Raw genomic sequence first — 18196 nt, 5'->3', positions numbered from 1 at the left:
CGGTTTCCCACGAGCATGCGGTGCGTAAAATAACAATTGTAGCGAAGGAAACGTAAGGAAAAAAATCGTGGCAGGGAAAGTCTTATACGTATAGTGGGTGGGTATTCAGAATGCGGGTATAGTGAGAGTTGTAATACAATAAACGTGCACATACATACGTGTTATCTGCCCTATTGATAACCTACTTAGACATCTTATTTCCATGTAGTTCCTCTGGTTCTTGCACATACACATGTGTAGTTGGTGCAAACTGTTACGGGGAATATGAGGTCTGGGAAGGGAGCATTTGCAGCGCTCGCCAAAGTCAGCACCGTTTGATTGCATACTCGTAGATAACTCGCCCGTTATCTCGCCTAAACTCTGACGAGGGATGCGATATCTGGGAAAGGAGCATTTGCAACTAACTGCAGTTGTCTAGATTTGTGCGCAGATGACGATAAGAAGGCGTACCGATCCGAGAGGAATACCTACGTAATGCACGCTTGTATTATGCGAATTCAGTAGCCCGATGTTGGGGGCGAAATCAATGCAATCTCTTCGGCTACATCCATTTTCATCGGCTTCGTGATATAAACGGAAGACCGTTTAAAATGCTAGGACATATCATGGTCCTTTGACCGTCAATTCTGGTCTTGGAGTCGCTTAGAGACGATCTTATGATGTATTCACATCTTACTGACGTCTCACATAAAGACATTGACTAATGTGAGTGCATATGACATTCGGGAATAGATTAATAGATTGACGAATCTACCGAACGGAGGGTAGCATCTCGTTACCTTCATCTTTCAGGTGCATATCTCTCATGCTATGACATATTCTATCCGGGATTAATGAACAATGGAAATGCGCATTTCGCTAGCAAAATGGTAGTCAATGCGCATCATTAACCTTCACATTACCAGGAAATTCAGCAACCGGCTTATCTCAGCTAATTTTAATTTGTGAGTCCGTTATATAATTTCGTAGACGGATAAAGTCCAAGCATCACTAGCTCATTTTGAGCTATTGAGCACTCATGCGTGGAGGCCACGCTGGCGTGGAGGTCAACGAGAAGGCAGACTGGCTGGCGGGCAATGGCGCGCCCGCTACCAGCAGGATCGTCCTCTCGGCTTCCGACTTCCAGCAACTACTCAAATTCAAGATGGAAACTGACGATGCCAGGAAGCCAAATCCAGGAGAAGCGGAAGTCGGGAGGATGGCCCGTGTCGATCTGAGGCCGGGCTGGATCGCGAGATCGGGCCTCTGCGGCCCCCGTGGGAGGATGGCGTGCCAGCTCGCGTGCGGGACGGTGTCTCGTCGAACCCTGGCTAACATCTGCACGTTGGGAGGAGCGGAGACGGCATGGAGGCGGATCTTCGGCTCCCGTTCCCTCGACGAAGCTGTCGCCGAGGAGTAAGTAAGTAAGTAAGAGCACTCATTGATCGTTCCATGCTAATTTCTTCTGATAAAGATTCAGTACAGTGTATGATTAGCAACCCAGATCAGGAATGCGATCTCTTTTTGCACATCTGATTCCTACCTATCGAAAAGAGTCAGGCTAAACGGAAGGCACTGTAGGTACTTTCACGGCTGTCGGCAAGGGAAAGAAATGTTTGCAAAATAAGCTGGACCTCATATCACCAGCAAGCATGTACTCTGGTTTGAATGCAAGTGTTTTATAAACAACTAAAAAGGCACAGCCAGGCTCGAGACTCGCAAAAGTATGTAGATATCATCTGAATCTGGGACTGGGTAAAGCCGGCGACACTCGCGTGGCCTAGGAGCTCAGCGATGCTACCGCCACCTACGGTACTCTCGCCACACTAGCGCCACCACCTACCATTGCACTACATACAGGAACACCTCCTTACAGGGTGCGTCCTGTCAGCATCATAAGAGGCTCAGCTACAAAATAGACAGCATCCTGAAGCGATTCAATGCTTGAAAATTGGTTCATACTTTGCTGGAAAAGCTGCCATTGGAAACGAGAAACCAAAACTTAACTCACTATTCACCCGACCAATCATAGGTTGAGTGAACAGTACATACATCCGAAAGTCGACATTTGTACCGGTTTTCCAAGGCTAGCCAGGTCAAACTTACGGCCTACCATTTAAGGTTGTATGTCGGTAGGATAAAATAAAATACTTTTGAACGCCGTTTGCCTAACTCCTAGCACTACATGCCCAGTGGCCCAGTGAAAATGTGAAGGCACCCTCCCCCCTCCAGTCTTGATGTGCTGCGATCGGATCACAGGCCCTGGCGTGAGTTAAATTTGTTTGGACGTCATTGCCATTCGCCATTCTCAAATCACTACAGACCAACAAACCACGCACACCTTCAGCTCAAACAAAAGACGATCGTTTTTCCATTTATTATTCCTATTAATTTACTACATTTTATACACAGATCATGAGCCTCGTACTGTCTACAGCGACCCTATGACCTGGTCGGAACCTGGGTCCCCGCTCCTCCCTCCCTCCCGCCCTCCAGGCACCAGTGGACTAGGTCTGTGTTTTAACATGCGGGGCGAGAGACACGGGGTCTCCACGCAGCACAGACGCCCGACGGCTCGCCTGCGCGCCCGCCACACCTTGTACTGGCCGGAAAATGATGATCGCCGCGCCGCCAGTCTCTTCTGCGTCACTGCTCGTCAGCTGACATAGAGTCATCACCGAGCGAACAGCGACGGCGAGCAAAGTACGAATTGAGCAACGAAGGGCGGTGTGTGTACGAGACTGGCCGAGAGCCATCGCTTCCATCGCTTCCACCGCCATCGCCATCGCCATCGGTGCCAACATCGCCATCGCTTTTTGAGCATGCTACAATGTCACAACGATCGATGATGAAACAAGTCATAGGCCCGGTGTGTTTGTTTACATTAAATCAGCGCGAAGTTGAGGTGACAAGATGTCGGAAAGGTGTCTTTTAAAAACACCCTAGCTAGTAAATTATGGGCCAAAGTATGCAGGCGTCTAAAATGACACGTTGATGCGGAACCAGCGACTCCAACGGCACTAAAAATACAAGTGAACTATTGGAGCGCAAATACTAGCCGCACCCGATCAATGCATGCCTGGATTTCAGGTTGGCACTCGGCGCGCACAGACGCTCTATTATTCATAGCTTCGGGTCTAATTGCGCCCCGGTGAGAGAGGTTTGCGCTCGCAAATGCACACACCCACCAAATCAATGGCCTCCGGACAAAAACATATTCAAAACACACCTGGCCGAAAATGAGAAACTTGTTTTGATCGTCACATCGCTCGCAAAAACAGCGGATGGCGGCGATGGCGGTGACGACGGCGGCGGCGTCGGCGGCGGAGGCAGTCGACAAAAGGTGGCAATTTTCCGTCGGCGCGCGTCAAAAAGAGGCACTGATAAGGCACCAGGCAGGTAGAAGGCACTGTTTGCAGCAGCGGATATTGGGCTCGGCCGGCCGACTGGCGGGCTGGCACCTCGCGGGCGCCTGACTAGATCCACCGTCGGTCGGACGCCCCCGCAGCGCCCCACGGCGCCCCTACCGCGCCCCCCGCGGCGCCCGCGACCCTTAGCTAACCACCCACCCAGTCGCTAACGCCGGCAGCTCGGTGGCTCAGCGCACGTCCGTGCGAGTGCTTATGTACAGTTGCTTCCTGTCCCAGCCCCGCGGCTCGGCGCTGCGAGCACCCGATCGCCCGGCATCTTACCCTAGATAGCCTAATCTAACACATGATGGGTAACATTAAACACGGTCCGGCGTGTCGACCGCAGGCCGAATGACCTTTCACTGCGCATCGCACTGCGCCCCGGCCTTCGCTGGCACGTAACATACGCATATATATGTGGCTCTAACACCTCGAGCAGGCAGGGAAGGTGTCTCTGTAATGTCGATTGCCGCGGCGCCCCTAGAACGCCCCGAGGCGTGAGGTGACCTGACCTCGGAGCTGGATGGACGGGACAACGAACCTTCCGCAACATCACAGTTAAAAATACAGATGACAATATAGAAAAGACGTTTAAAAAGCATAGATATACGCGATTCGAGCGGCCCATGAAATCGGAGTCGTGGCTTTAGAAAGGGATCCTAAACGGAGCCATGGAATATATTATGCTATCTTAATCAGCTCTGTCCGCGCTGATGTATAAGGACGATCATTGCCTGTCAACAACTAACACCTGCATAAACAGTTGTGCAGACTGATACACCTAACCTGCAACAATGATAACCTATGGAAATTTTGAGGCTCATGTAACAAATCGTTTGTGGAGATACTGCATCGCTATCCGGTAGGTAAAATTTACACTAGATGGCCACTCTCAGACCTGACAACTCGCCGACCTGTTGCCATGACAACATGCATCCATCAGTCGTCGTCATAGCAACCAGCTTGTTGACCGCATGAGCAGCCGTATTCTCCACAATCTTCTCTCCCGCCTCGCCAGCTCTCCAGAACTGTCGAGCTGACTTCGGGACCTCTGATGACGTCACTGGGCGTCTGTCGAGCCCCCCCATCCCTCCCGTCACCCCCGGCCTTTGGCTGGCCGACGGACTGGGGATGGCGAGCGCAGCTCGGGCGACGCCAGCGCCTCTAGCGGGCGTCGTCATCACTGCATGCGGGCCTCCTGGGCTGCGGCGGCGGCGGCGGCGGCGGCAGCGGCGTACTGAGAGCCGGCCAGGGAGAGCTGCTGCGCGCCCAGGGCGGAACTGACTGGCACCTGATAGCCGGCGTACTGGGGCAGGAACGCGTTCGCTGAAACGGAGCGAACAGACTCGTTAGAATGCAGCAACAATTGCAATTACAATCAGCATCGGTTCAGTATCAACAAATATGGGGTTAATGGGAGCTAGAAACACAGCCAAAGAGCGACCACGCATCGGCTATAAAAAGGAACAACTGCAGTCACAAAGCACGGGTCATAAATGCCACTGACAAGTCAGAGACACATCTACCTCACATGGCCATGACAGTTAGCACATGACACTATGACAGTCAGGCATCAGACATGAGCTGTGAGACCTTGAGCTTGATTCTGACAGCGGCATACTAAACGATCGGAGTACAGGTGACACCAACGGTACAAAATGACGCCCACATTTACCCCCTCCCTAGCAGAGCACTCAGCACTCCGGTCCCTCAGTATCCAATATCGACAAGTCACTCCCATCCCCAAATTTACAACATTTCATGTGACAGTCACCGCAAGTGGTTGTACTTCGCGCCGGCTTGTCGCATTCTCTCCTTACTGCGGGCTCGAGCCCCCCTATTCGAGTCCATATCGATCGATAACGTGAAACAGGCACAGCTGTGCAGAGGCCCGGCCTCCACCTGCGCTGTAGAGCACGACGGCATGCGGCACGGAGGTCACTTCATGTGTGACTTGAAAGCCCGAAAATCTACGGTTAACTAACGTTGGGGCGTCGCACCTCGCAACGGACAATGTGAATACTGTCATTTGAAAGGAATAGCTTCACCGCTTACGGAAGAAGAGAAACTTTCAGCTACATCTGAAATTTAAATAGTTTAGACTAGTCAGTGGTCAGCCTGTAGGTGGTCAGCGTATTTAAACCTATCAACCATCGTCCGTCCCCAAGCTACCAACCGTCTACGTCCTATCTTACACCCAGTAACCCACCTCTGTCCTCATCTACCCGAAGCTGTAATCAGCAGCCCGCTATCCCCATCCTTCTCTCCTTATCCTACATCCTACTCGCCTTTTTATCGGCCACCGCCTCTGACCTCCAACGCACCTCCCACCACCCCTACCACCCATCCATCAGCAGCAACACCTTCTCAATCCCACACCACACCAACCTGCCATTTTCTCCTCCCTTCTATAAACTGTCCACACTGCCTAACCAACACCCACAACGCCCATCGTCTCCTCTTTCATCACCTACTGGGCATCTTCTCCAGCCTCCCGCTGCCTACCCAATATCCACCACCACCCCATCCTCCCCCTTCACCACCTACCTGCCACCTGAGAGCTGTACGGATCAGCAGCCGCGGCCGCCTGGAACGCCCCGGCCGTGGCATACGGCTGGTAGTCGTACATGGGCTGACCGGCCGCGCCGGGGCTCAGGGCGCTGGCAGACAGGCCGGCTAGCAGAGGGTGGTTGGCTGACATGTAGGGAGACTGGTACATGTACTGCGGGTTCTGCAGCCTGTAAAACAGAGAGGGGAAAGAGAGTCAGTGACAGTGTCAGGGGTAGGTGTCAGTGGCAGTGGCAGTAATCATTAACTAGTGTCAGGGATGGGTATCGGGGGTGGGTGTCAGTCGATAGGTGACAGTGATCATTGATTAACTAGTGTTAGGCAGAGGTGTCAGTGTCGATGTCAGGGACTAGTGTCAGGGATAAGTGTCAGTGTCAAACGCGGGTGGAGCGTGTAATGTACGTTGTATATTATGCACAACATGTAATGTAAGAAGGAATGAAGAGAGGACGGGTAAATACGTCAACGATAGAACTCTGACACAGATACATAACTTGTCGCTGCACAGAGAACAGCGAGTTGAAAAATGTGACATCCCCGCCGCCGGTACCAGAGCTGTGACAATCGCGCCGCCCATCTCTCTGGCGGAAACGAGCAACTTCCGGTCCCTGTGTGTAGACTGTCGGTCCGCGGCCGTGGCTGCAGCCGCCAACGTACGTGCATTGGCAATGCATGTAATCGGGAGATCAGGCGACTGTATAATTATCACAAAATCGGTCTTTATCCAGAATGTTCAGCTTGGCATGATAAAAATAATTCGTATATGGCCGCCTACTCGATACACAGTGGTCAATCGTCCGCAGCATGTCTAAATATGCCAAAGAAGCTTAAGTTCAAAGACGCCCAAAACATCTAACTGCCATAGACGCCCAAGGTCCAAAGAAGCCCAACTTCCATAGAAGTCCAAAGTCAAAAGACAGTCCAACGTCCAAAGACGTCCAGGCGTCCAACGTCCAAAGACGTTCCAAGTCCACTGTGGCCCACTGTCCAAAATATGTCCATTGCGCCCGTCCCCCCCCCCCCGCCCTCCCCCTCAGCAGTTCGATCCAAACACCCTGCGGGGTACTGAGCCTAACTCGGCGCCGTCTATTGCCGCCATAAGCTGTGATTACTGTGCGCTGAACGCAGTCCGAACAGCCAGCTGCGCGGCTCTATAGTGCCGCTAAGGGGCGTGACGGGCCGCGGCAGGACGACGGATGTCGGGTCGATTCTGTGGACTGGTATGTGTAGAATATTGCCAGAGACCTGGGTAGAAATGGGCTATTGTATGTTAAATGATGGTCGCTGTTTTAGGTTATTAGCAGACAATGCTGGTTTTATGGTCCAAATCAAGTTAACGATTGAACGAGTAAAAATCCCATAAAACTGGTCACAAAGCGACTCTTTTTTGGCTTTTGGTTTCTCCTGCGTCATACGACAAAATCACAGAACTGAAATTCAATCAGGTAAGCATGAAAACCCGAGCACTAAATATCCTGGCATTCCCGATACCAACATTTTCGCAGCCGCTATTCGTCGCTGACGGCTGGCGCGACAAATGAAGGCGCACATGCGCCACTCATGGCGCACCACCTCGCCGTGATCGTCGCACAATGACCACCACCCAATGATCCACCTTATCAATAAATAAACGTCAGCCAGCGGGTCACTAATGCCCCAATACACCGCTACAGCCTCTGAATCATGAACGAGCTACCCCTGGGGCGCTAGCTTGTGGGCGGGGCTTGGCGTGTCGGCCCGTGGGCATCCTCTCCCTCCCCTCCCCACTCAGCCCTCCCTTTCGTGGGAGCCAGCCGCTGAACGAAGACAGGAACGTTATTTATCCATAGGGATGGAGGTGATCACTGCAGGTCAATCACTGGAGTCGAGGAGCCCCGGAAGGCAGGTAGAAATACAGGGATAGCTATTCCAGCCCTTCTAGCTAAGCCTGCATTCTGCAATCGAACACTTCGTGCCATGCGCCATCCCAAACGCATAAGAAGCGAGCAGTTGTGAGATCAGGAGCGCTCTGTCAAAGTTAAGGTATGCATCAATGGCTGGGACGTTTTTTTTTTTAGCTACAATATATAACATGTGGTTTTGATTCGCGCTGTGCTTTGCTCAACAATAGCAGTTGACTTCAATTGCCTTAAGCTCTCTTGGCCACCGCAAACAAAATCAAATTTTCAGCAGCCACAACATTTACGACTCCGCATCGCATGTCAGCCGGGCTTTACCAATTTCACGTGTTGACTTAAAATTACAGTGCGGCCACTCGGTCCAGTCAGTCGGAGCGTGTTATACAATCGCTCCTCACTGCCAGGGACTGCCGGCGGGACACGACCCGCGCTGTGCAGCGACCATTCCCGCCCCTCGACCCCGGGGGCATTTCCATGCGGTCGATCGGACCCGCGGCCAGGAAACCGACCTGCAAAATCACACCAGCAATGGCCCACCACTGCACAGAGTGCGGCGAAATTCGGCCCTGCAGCGGGCCGGCTGCGTTTAGGGCAGTACAGCTCGGAGGTAGACCGCCAGGTCGCTGGGTCGGAGGCCTCGGCCAGCAAATGGCTGTCTTCTATTGTTGTCCAATGAGTGACGGACAGCGCGCCCGGCGACGGCACTGCCATTTGTACCCATTCAGTCATTTGTGGGTACCATTTCAATGGCTGCTTTGGCGCGGCCAGACAGCCGCAATCGCTGCGGGGACGAGGCGGGGCGGGGGCTCGGAAAACGAATACATACTGCCGGCCGGCACTGGGCAGCGGTGATTTAGCCATGGCAACATGAGCGCAAACAGAACCGGTGCCGTGCCACATGCAATGGTCCGGCTCAGCTGGAGCCGAGGACGCCATGGCCCACATTGCACGGATGTAGGCGAGCGCGTGACCGTTTACACAGATTTTCCGGAAGTTTGTTTTGAAGGTTTTCATGTAATCGATGATCGCTTCATTCATACAATACCAAAAATAGTTTTTGATATGCTGCCGGACGAAGTATTCTTTTTCCGGCGGCTTCACTAGCGACACACCAAGTGACAAAACTGAAAGGGAATGACAGTTGTCAACTGAAAGGGAGTTAAAACCAAGGCTCTACAGGTTAAAACAAGCAAAGGCTTAATATTACGGCAGGTAAAAAGAAGCTTTCACTGCTTGGTTTGTCGCCAACAACGCATGACCTCAATGTACAGTAGCGGGGCATTCAGTCCGGTCCAAAGCCACCTCCGACCGACGTGGGTTTAATGCTGCCGTCTGGCGTCACACGAACAAACGACCATGACCAGCCATCAATCTTGCAGCAGGGCACGGGTTGCAGCTACACGGGGCCACTTACTGGCCGACCGGCTATTACCCGCAACGTTGCGACGCCGTACTAATGCTTGACAGCAGGGTACGGACCGAATGGTCCACATAAAAAACGACATAACAGACGTCAGCCAAAAGCGTGGCACCATGTGGGGGCAATCGGCCAATGATCACGAGGCCAATAGCTTAGCAATTGGTGGGCATTAGTAGCATCTTGCTATTATTAAGTTAGCACCAAATACAAGATAATCTTCCAAATGTTTATTCTAGAAAACGTTACTGGGAACGCTTTATAGACAGCTTTTAGTTTTGTAATTTTTAAACCAAAGCTAGCTTTACAGCTATTATGGCACCTAATTTGAACCATAATCTGTTGGCAAACTTAATTATTCATTAATAAGGCAGCAAGCTTGAAACGGTATTTAATTTAGAAATGTACTTTAGAAATTGCTACGCCATACCGTTTAACGAAATGCTTACGAAATGCTTACCAACAAAGAAACACAGAGTATTTTACAGGCCAAATGTGACGAAAGGTGCTAGGTCGACCATTAACAGTTACTTGCCGTTACATCGTTCATTTTCGTGCACATAAACAATTTTGTTTGTTTACGATCAAACACTAGACATTGGTTTCCGTGACAATGTATCTTTTCATTGGTCTGAACCAGCTTCATAATCATTCCATTGTGCAGTTGCTTACCAAATCTCGCAATGATAAACATTCTGAAGTCTACTTTCTTTGGGGATCCCCATTTTCGCCATAGTTCGCGTCAAGTCCTGACCTGTAACGTTCCGTTACATCCCGTCCCATCCTGTCGTCCTATCTTGTCGTCCCATCCTGTCGTCCTATCCTGTCCCATCCCGCCGCGTCCCATCCGGTCCCGCCCTCCCCTCCCCTCCCGTCGGCACTCTCCCCGCTCTCCCATGATCCCAGTTCAATAATCCAGCCGCTCGATCGATGGCTGTATGCATTATGAAGCAGCGGGACGGCCACCGGGCGGACACTGGGCCCGTCGCTGGCACCCTCCCTGCCTGTGCACCTCACACTGAACGGCCGGACCCCGTATCACAGCCCCGGGCCACTTCTAACTGATCTGAGCATCAACTGCGGCTTACACTAAACGCTACCAGTCAAAGGCAAAAAATTGTCTTCTGTTTCCTAGGATAATCGCAAAAAGATCATTAATGAAATCAATTGCCTTAGTATTCATTAGCTAGGACTAAGCCAAAAATAATCGCTCTGCGATGCCGGCACGTGGAAGCGGTGGCAGCGAAGGGGCTAATCCGTCATGGCACAGGATATTAATATATCTGCGGCGTGCTCCCTCAAGTGGAAAACAACAGCTCTACTGTCATCGTCCACCCCACCCGAGGGCCTTCTCCCCCGATAATAAACGAGAATCACTAATCAACTTGCGTGCGCCCGCAGAAGCCAAGAGAAATGGGTTATTTGCTGCTGAGGCGCTCCCCTGTGTCCAAGGCGGGCGGCGCGGCGGCGGCGGTGAGCGACGCCTGCCAGTTCCAGGGCATACTGTGCCGCACGACTCAGCTGCTCGGCGGGTCAGCCTACCCACGCAGGCAAACCTCCGGCGCTGCCGCATCGAAGTCTCCTACGGCGATCGCGGAGACTTTCACACGAACAGAGAGCTTTATCAGCTAGGAATCAGCGCCGGAGAACTGTAGACGCCAGAAGCGCATTTTTTAGTTACCCCTTTTACATTATATGAGGCAGATAACTTAGTCAACAGCACCATCACTCGCGACAGGGGTCGCGTCTAACGTCTGCTGTTGAATGCCGGCACCCATGCTGCGTGCCGCCCTGGTTTTAACTCACTGCCAGTTTGAAGAGTGAATTATTGATGAGACAGTGGATCAACGGCAACGAAAACACCAGCTGAGCTTCTCTTAATAACGCTATATCCACAGAGGGCTTATTAATTGCAAATAGAGACGCGATTCTGGAGCAGCGTTTAAAGGGTTTTAATTGTTTGTGAATTAGTTTGCTGGCAAAGCCGGCTGAGTCCGCTTGTGAGTACGGCTTAAAGCGTTCCCACATTATTTCTGGTCTCATACTCGCACATTTAATTACCAAGGACACACCTAAGCACTTTAAGCTTGATAAAAGTACCGCGTTCTAAATGTGTTTAAGAAAGCACGTGTCCTTGTGATGCTTGGAACTGGACAAGGGTAATGTGGTAACCCGATGCAGCTACTGAAGAAACCGTAAACGTGAGGGTGCCTCAACCAAGGTGGTGGTGTTACATCGATTTGCTTTGAAGCTTTAAAAATGTTCCCCAATATTGACATGGCTGCAGAATGAAGGCATGTAAATCGAAGTATTCTGATAAGAAGTAGGAACGTCGACACTCAACCTATGAAAGTGATCCCGCTAAATGAATGAGTACCAAGAGTTTCACATCAATTTAGCTCCTGTCATGTGCCAGCAGTGCTGCCTCCGAAAACCTCATGGTTACGTCATCAGACCGATGGCTTGCCGGTACTGGCACCGGCTAGACATGGCGTCAGATTAATGATTTACTGATGTCAGCGAATTCCGTACATCAGCAGGTCAGCGTTAAAGCAACATGTGAAGTGTAAAAATATGGATAGACACTGGACTATTCACTATTCACAGCTTCACCTACGTGACCAGCAGCGTAAACAAGTCAACAATCCATATCCAGTCTTCAAGTAAGCAGCATCGTGAATGAGCCCGGACCAGCACGAGCGGGGACCAGCGGGCCAGCACGACACGAGCCAGGCCCAGCGGAGCGTGGGCCGCCCCCGTCCCAGCCGCCCGCGCCCGGCGCCCGACGGCAGCTACCACCTGCCCCGTTTACGAATCGTTTGTGATGCCGGGCCAGGTGGTTCGGAGCCCGGGCAGAATACAGAGAGTACTGTCACGCGGTGCTGGGTAGATGGTGAGTGGAGAGTGGAGAGCCGTCATGACAGACTAAGGCAGAGCGACTACCTATAGCTAACCATAGGTAAAAGTTGACCCAACGCACCAATCGAATACTCTACTAGCTGGTCTCTTATCAATAGGTACATCTCTCTCCTCCTACGACACGTTACTGTTTTACATATCTCTCCATAGTGTACATCAGGGAGCTACGTACGCCAGGTGACATCCGATCAATTTCCGAAAATTCATGACCACCGGCCCGTGACCAATATTCTCCGGGGTGAGAACAGCGCGTGACTGGGCGCAGTGCCTCCACCAGTGCGTGAGTTGGTCTCCTTTCCTCCCAGCCAGAGCGCACTGCCCAACCGGCACTCATTCACGTAAAGCGGAAACGAAAGGCGCTTAGACGCACTGCACTGCGTGTTCATTGCAAAGGGGCTGGATAGTGACCCCATGTGGCACGTGCCATGGGTAGGGGGCTGGGGTGAGTACAATGGCTCCCCTCGCAGGCTGGTGTAAGTATATGGGAATCATTAACGGGAGTGCTGCATGAATTTTAACCCTCGCCCATGTAGGGGGGGGGGGTTGGTGCAGCCCCCCCCCCCTGAGGTTTTTCGGAAATAGTGCAAAAACGGCGGCGCGCAGCGCCGCCAAATTTTGGGTACCTTATGGGGCAAACCTTGCGCATCTTTTGATAAAAAAAATTTGACCGGGTCATGTCAGGTCACGGAGTTATGACGTCACAAAGGGAACAGCCTCCGGCCGGATTTTCACAAACTGAGTGCCAACGCCCGAGGTTTCCTGCCGGTGGTACGGACATCGGTTGATGGATCGTGATGAAACTTCCCATGCATGTTGGGGCAAGTATTGGCTATCATATGGTATAAGAAACTTGACCGGGTCAGGTCAGGTCACGGAGCTATGACGTCACAAGAGGAACAGCGTCCGGTACTATTTTTGAAAAGCGCCCGAACCACTATTTTGCTAATTCTTGTCACCTCAATGGGAATATGCAGCAATATTAGCTTCTATAGGGAGCAAATGGACCTCTCAAATCCAAAAATACAATCAGATTTCAAAAATTTAAATTTTGATTTTTCGAATTTCTGCCGCCGACTGTGACCTTGCCGACTTCCGGCGCTCCCAACGCGCCATTTTTAGAGCTAGGGAAACGAAATACATACCAAACGATAGAGAATTGATCAAGGAACACGATAGTGAAGGTTTCAAGTCGATATCTCCCACCGTTTTGCCGCAATCGCCGCGGAAATTTGAAAAAAGTCTATTTTTCCGAAAATTTGACCTTTGACCGGTCAAAAGTAGGTCAAATGTTGACCTAGGACCAAAAAATATACCACCAATCGCGAGATCTCGGCGAGAGAAATCCGTTGGTCTTTTCCGCTAAGCTCTACGACGCTCCGTTTTCAAACGCCAAGGGGGGGGGGGTCGCACCAACCCCCCCCCCCTGCATGGGCGAAGGTGGCAGATCGCCGTTTACGGGCGAGGGTTAAAGGACTGCTGAATGCCGATAACTACCTACCCATGCCAATCTTGGTAGATTTTCAGCGACTGTGGTGGTTTGGAGACTACATAATCCGAATCAAGTTATCGCCACTCTGGTATTTCACGATTAAAATTAACCTCCACCTCCAACTGCGCACTGTACAACTGCGCACGTTGAAAATCGATGCAAAGTTGCAAGGCTTTCTGCCGCTGCAACCGCATGGCCACTTTGGAGCTTCGGCAACAACTTGGTGATTTCAGGTTAGGTAAATTTAAGAGTGACATTTAAATCCCCTTCGATATACTGCAGTTGTGCTTTTACAAAGTTACGCCCTGCTGGACAGTGTACGGAGTGCGTTATCACTCCTTGCTGTTTTTATCGGATAGTGAAAAACGAAGAGGACACCTTATCATCTATCTTTACCGCTCGAAAGATCAGGAGGCCCTTCCAATGTCTCTCAGCGGTTATTTTCTATGCCGCCTGGAAGCGTTCAATCATTGTATTTTAAACTCCCGTCGACAGGCCAGGTCGCGCGAAGTGGCAAAAAAGGTCGAATACGCCAAAACAGGTATCGCGAGGCAGCGACTAAATGGGTAACCTGCACATATCAGTTTCAAGTCTCATGTTAATATCTCCAAGAAATGTGCTGTCAATATCACAGAACTATTGAACATACATTTATCCGCTGGACCAGTCAAGCAATGACATCTCTTTATTTTTCTAAAGCATTTCCTCCAGCGATCACAATCACAACGCAATCCCACGTTCGCTGCGGGTGGCCGCAGTCTGCTCGCGCAACCCCGCTCCACCAGCAGTAGTGCCGCTGTCAGAGTGTTCATTGTTGTGGCCGGCCGGCGCCTACTGCGAATAAGTGACGCTGAGCGGGCGTCTGGATCGATTACATTCGCCCAGGTGATGTCAGCCGAGGCCACCAGGCCGGGTAGGGTCGTCCGGGCCGGTGGTATGGGCCGCGGTGGCCCGTAGGAATCAGGACAGCACAGGTGGCAACAGTGTTTGCAAGCGGAGTGGACCAAGGCCCTAGAGAATGGACACAAAAACGACCGAGCTTCGCTGAGGAGAGAATCTTATCAGTTGATCGGTTTCAAGAAAACAACTGATCTTCATTGACTTTTCGAATGATGATCAGCACGGGCCGATTTACCGTGCAATATATTGATTCTTAATTTCTCCCAGTTTCGTCCTAATAATTGACCTCAGAAATGTTTAGCTCCATGCGAGAATTGCCCAACATAAGATGGCACATGGTCACCACTGCAGCGCAGGAACAATTTTCTGTGCACAACGGCAGTGTCACGGTTACCCGCCTACGCGCTGCCTTTTCATGATCAGCCACTTCTCGTCGTTTCATGCCTAATTGGATACTCTCTGTCTCAGATCTCCACAAAGCATCAGCTAGTTTCTGTCTCATTGCCGCAACGACACCCTCACGCACAACATCCATCGCCGTCCCTACCCCTTCCACCCACTCCGTCACCGACAGGTCAGCGCCTTCCGCCAAAAACGTCACCCACCCACCGTCCAAATCCACCGCCCGTCGTATGGAACGACCTGCCAGTCCCCCGGGGCGCCGCATCGACCGCGACGATGGAGCGTCAACGTCGATCGCAGGCGGCGGTGGCGAAAGGAGGCGGGCGCGGAGCGCGGGCCGGCCGGTGTGGGCCGATGTGGGGAGCGAGCGATCGAGCTACGGTACGGCGTGTAATGCGTGGAGAGGTGGTATGAAGTCTGAGGATGAGGGGTAAATAGAGATGTGATCCGGTTTCATGGCCGAATGATAAAAGCAATCTTTCAAACATTAGTGAATGTTGTGTCGACAAGAGATCTCTAGAAATTCCCGATGATCCCTGAACTCTTCCAATCTCTCGCAATATTTATCAACAGGAGTCTGTTGAGTGGTCCACTGGGCTCTGACCGAGACAATTTGTGTCCGCGATACGCAATGGCATATGCCATAATGCAAACACGATGGAGAGTAGAGTAAGCGAAGGGAAGGGAGCGTAAAGGAAATGAAGGAAGGAGGGAGGAAAGGGGTGATAAAAGTTTACGTAGGTAACAACTCTGACAGCTAAACTCGCGGGAATTTCGACACGAAGTCGTACACTGGCAGAAAGTTTCCTTGCCTAAGTCGCCGGATTCGTAAACACCATACAATAACACCCAAACTTGCGGTATCTGTGCATCAGTAACTAAGACAGTCCTACACTACAACACTCAAACTTCAGCCTGCTGTGCATTAGTGAGTGAAACCGTCCCAGACGTGCCACCAAGTCAACACAGCAAACGAAAAGCCAAACACAAAAACCGACACGCCATCGAGCAGACTAATTGGCACGGCACACAGCGAAATCACGCCACCACACGGCCGAAGAGACCACCGCGGTGCCAGCTGAGCGGACAAGGCGGGGGGGGGGAGGGGGACGGCACTGTTCGTGGGTGGGGGTGGTTTTATTCGTGGGGGGAGGGTAGAACCCCGTTCTATTCATCAATGAATATATTTTGGGGTTCAAACAACTTTTCAGTGGGTAGCTGGAATGGTGATGGTAAGAAATGGGTAGCTTAGCTCCTCATTCAGGTTTTAACTCCCCGGTTGAAAATATCACCATTAGTACACATGGAGGAGGTGAGCCAAGCTCCAGGACTGCCACAACTTGACATGAATTAATATTTTTGATGGAGAAGATAATCGAGCCTTTTGTTCGTCTTGCAATGGAGTTACCAAATCGTGCGTCCCTTGTTTTAATATCCACAAAAGTTGGTATTTCTGGAATAATTTAAACGCTATTTTGAGGACAGCTAAAAATAGAAAGAGCAATATCCTAAAAAGTAAATAATAAATTTCAAACTTTCGGAATCCAATTCCGAGATCCGAGTTTCAAGCCTTGTAATTTAGTATTCCTTTTAATCTCCAGATATGTAACCTCTTACATGAATGGAGCGTGCCTTCCATTCACATGTAACATTTGAATTAATAACAAGGAATCGATGGCTCGGCAAAGTTTCGGTAAATCGGGTAAATTTTGCTAATTTTATTCAAATGTGCCTTTAGTCTTTAGTGGTGACAGTTGCAGTGGTTGTCACGGGCATCCGCATGGTGCACTGTGTAGTGAAACAGGGTGAAACGACTAGTAAAAACCACACACTCACGCGTACATTGCAGGGTACCGGACTCCAGCTGCCGAGGCCAGTGCCAAGCCTGAAACGAAGGTAGACAACGACTTAGGGCGGCGCAAAACAAACGAACGTCCAAGAAAACACGTCACACTAAAATCGAAAAACAAAGATAAAACACGTAACTTGATTGACGTTATAGTTAGAAACCACCGGCCAATTACCAGTTTTTCTTTTATGGGCAGACACTTATTTCAGTAATGGAATGTTGCACAGACTGCCTTTATATCAATTACGGCAATTTCGAGACGATCAATGCACCTTCCAGCGGGTGAGCATAATCGGTCCGATAAAAATGGCTGGCTGTCACCCGGAGCACCTCAGGAAATCAGCCGCCACCGAAAAGGGCCGCAAAAACAAACGCACAACAAATGAGCCAGAGGCGGACCATAAACATATTTTTGTGTGGCAAAATCGGTGGGACGATCACATGATTAAAAAAGCATTATACGCTGATTTACGTATCGAAAATTTCCGTGCTGGATATGCATGTTATGACAGAGGGTTTGCATATATGCATTGCATAATTGACTGGTGGAGGTCATAAAGCCCAAACACATTTCCAAATTCCAATATTCTGCTCACCAGGTATCAGTTACAAGCATCTAAGTTCCTAGCAGGGACACACAATAACAATAAACCGTGGCAACTTTTTAAGTTTTACATTTTATGTTTGACGTGTTAAGAAAAAGACATGGGCGACGTTTGTTGGACAGGTAGACATGCATTCTACAGTAGCATATGCCTCCACAAACCATGACAGACAAAAGACAACACATTGGGCACGATGTGGCGACTTGGTCAAAAAATAATAGAACAATGTTAATCGTTATGCGAACATACATTCTCAAATATTTGAAAAGCCCGAAAATCCCGTCACGTATCTCTCGCATGTATTCAATCATTCCGTACAGGCAGAAAAACTGCTAGAACTATTCTGAAGCATATTGCAGGATCATTGCGCGAAATGTCCAAGAAAAGTAGCTACGAAATAGGCTCACATCTTACTATTCTCTAGAGGCGCCTATCTTCAAGCGGAAAACGCTCGTACTTCCAAAACATCTCAAGATCGGATCCAAGGACCGATGAAAATTATATAACTAAGGAAGGACAGACGCCGCAGCTGGTGTGCTAAGAGACTGGCGTCTTGTATGCTTAAAGTGTGTTATACACGTGTGCCTGGCGCCTTGTACGCTTGGCGTGTGTGCCTGACGTCATGCGGCCGGCGTTCTGTGCGCCTGGCGTGCTGCGAGCCGTTACCCCCACATTTATAATCGCCGCTGCCACCGCCGCGATTTGGCCCCTGCTTTAGGCCGCCTCAGCTGCGACACACCAAGATTGATGGCGGCGTATT

The 18196-nt window shown here is 50.6% G+C and overlaps 1 protein-coding gene across 4 annotated transcripts in view; it reads right to left on the bottom strand.

The window, feature by feature from the left end:
* Positions 1-2341: 2341 nt before the first annotated feature.
* The window catches only part of LOC122384755 (RNA-binding protein 24-A-like), a 37327-nt gene continuing 21472 nt past the window's right edge, over positions 2342-18196 (bottom strand). For 2 of the 4 annotated variants that reach the window (XM_043372465.1, XM_043372467.1), the window contains exons 3-5: positions 16819-16867; positions 5937-6127; positions 2342-4715 (exon numbers count right to left, since the gene is read on the bottom strand). In XM_043372465.1, the coding sequence (XP_043228400.1) occupies positions 4570-4715; positions 5937-6127; positions 16819-16867 (386 nt within the window). In that variant the 3' untranslated portion in view covers positions 2342-4569. The remainder of the gene's footprint in view (positions 4716-5936; positions 6128-16818; positions 16868-18196) is intronic. The other 2 variants (XM_043372466.1, XM_043372469.1) reach the window with 1 other exon arrangement.

This window comes from Amphibalanus amphitrite, unplaced genomic scaffold (assembly GCF_019059575.1).
Source record: "Amphibalanus amphitrite isolate SeventyFive unplaced genomic scaffold, NRLGWU_Aamphi_draft 000197F_arrow, whole genome shotgun sequence".
Classification (NCBI taxonomy): domain Eukaryota; kingdom Metazoa; phylum Arthropoda; class Thecostraca; order Balanomorpha; family Balanidae; genus Amphibalanus; species Amphibalanus amphitrite.
This window is presented reverse-complemented; position numbering and strand designations above follow the sequence as displayed.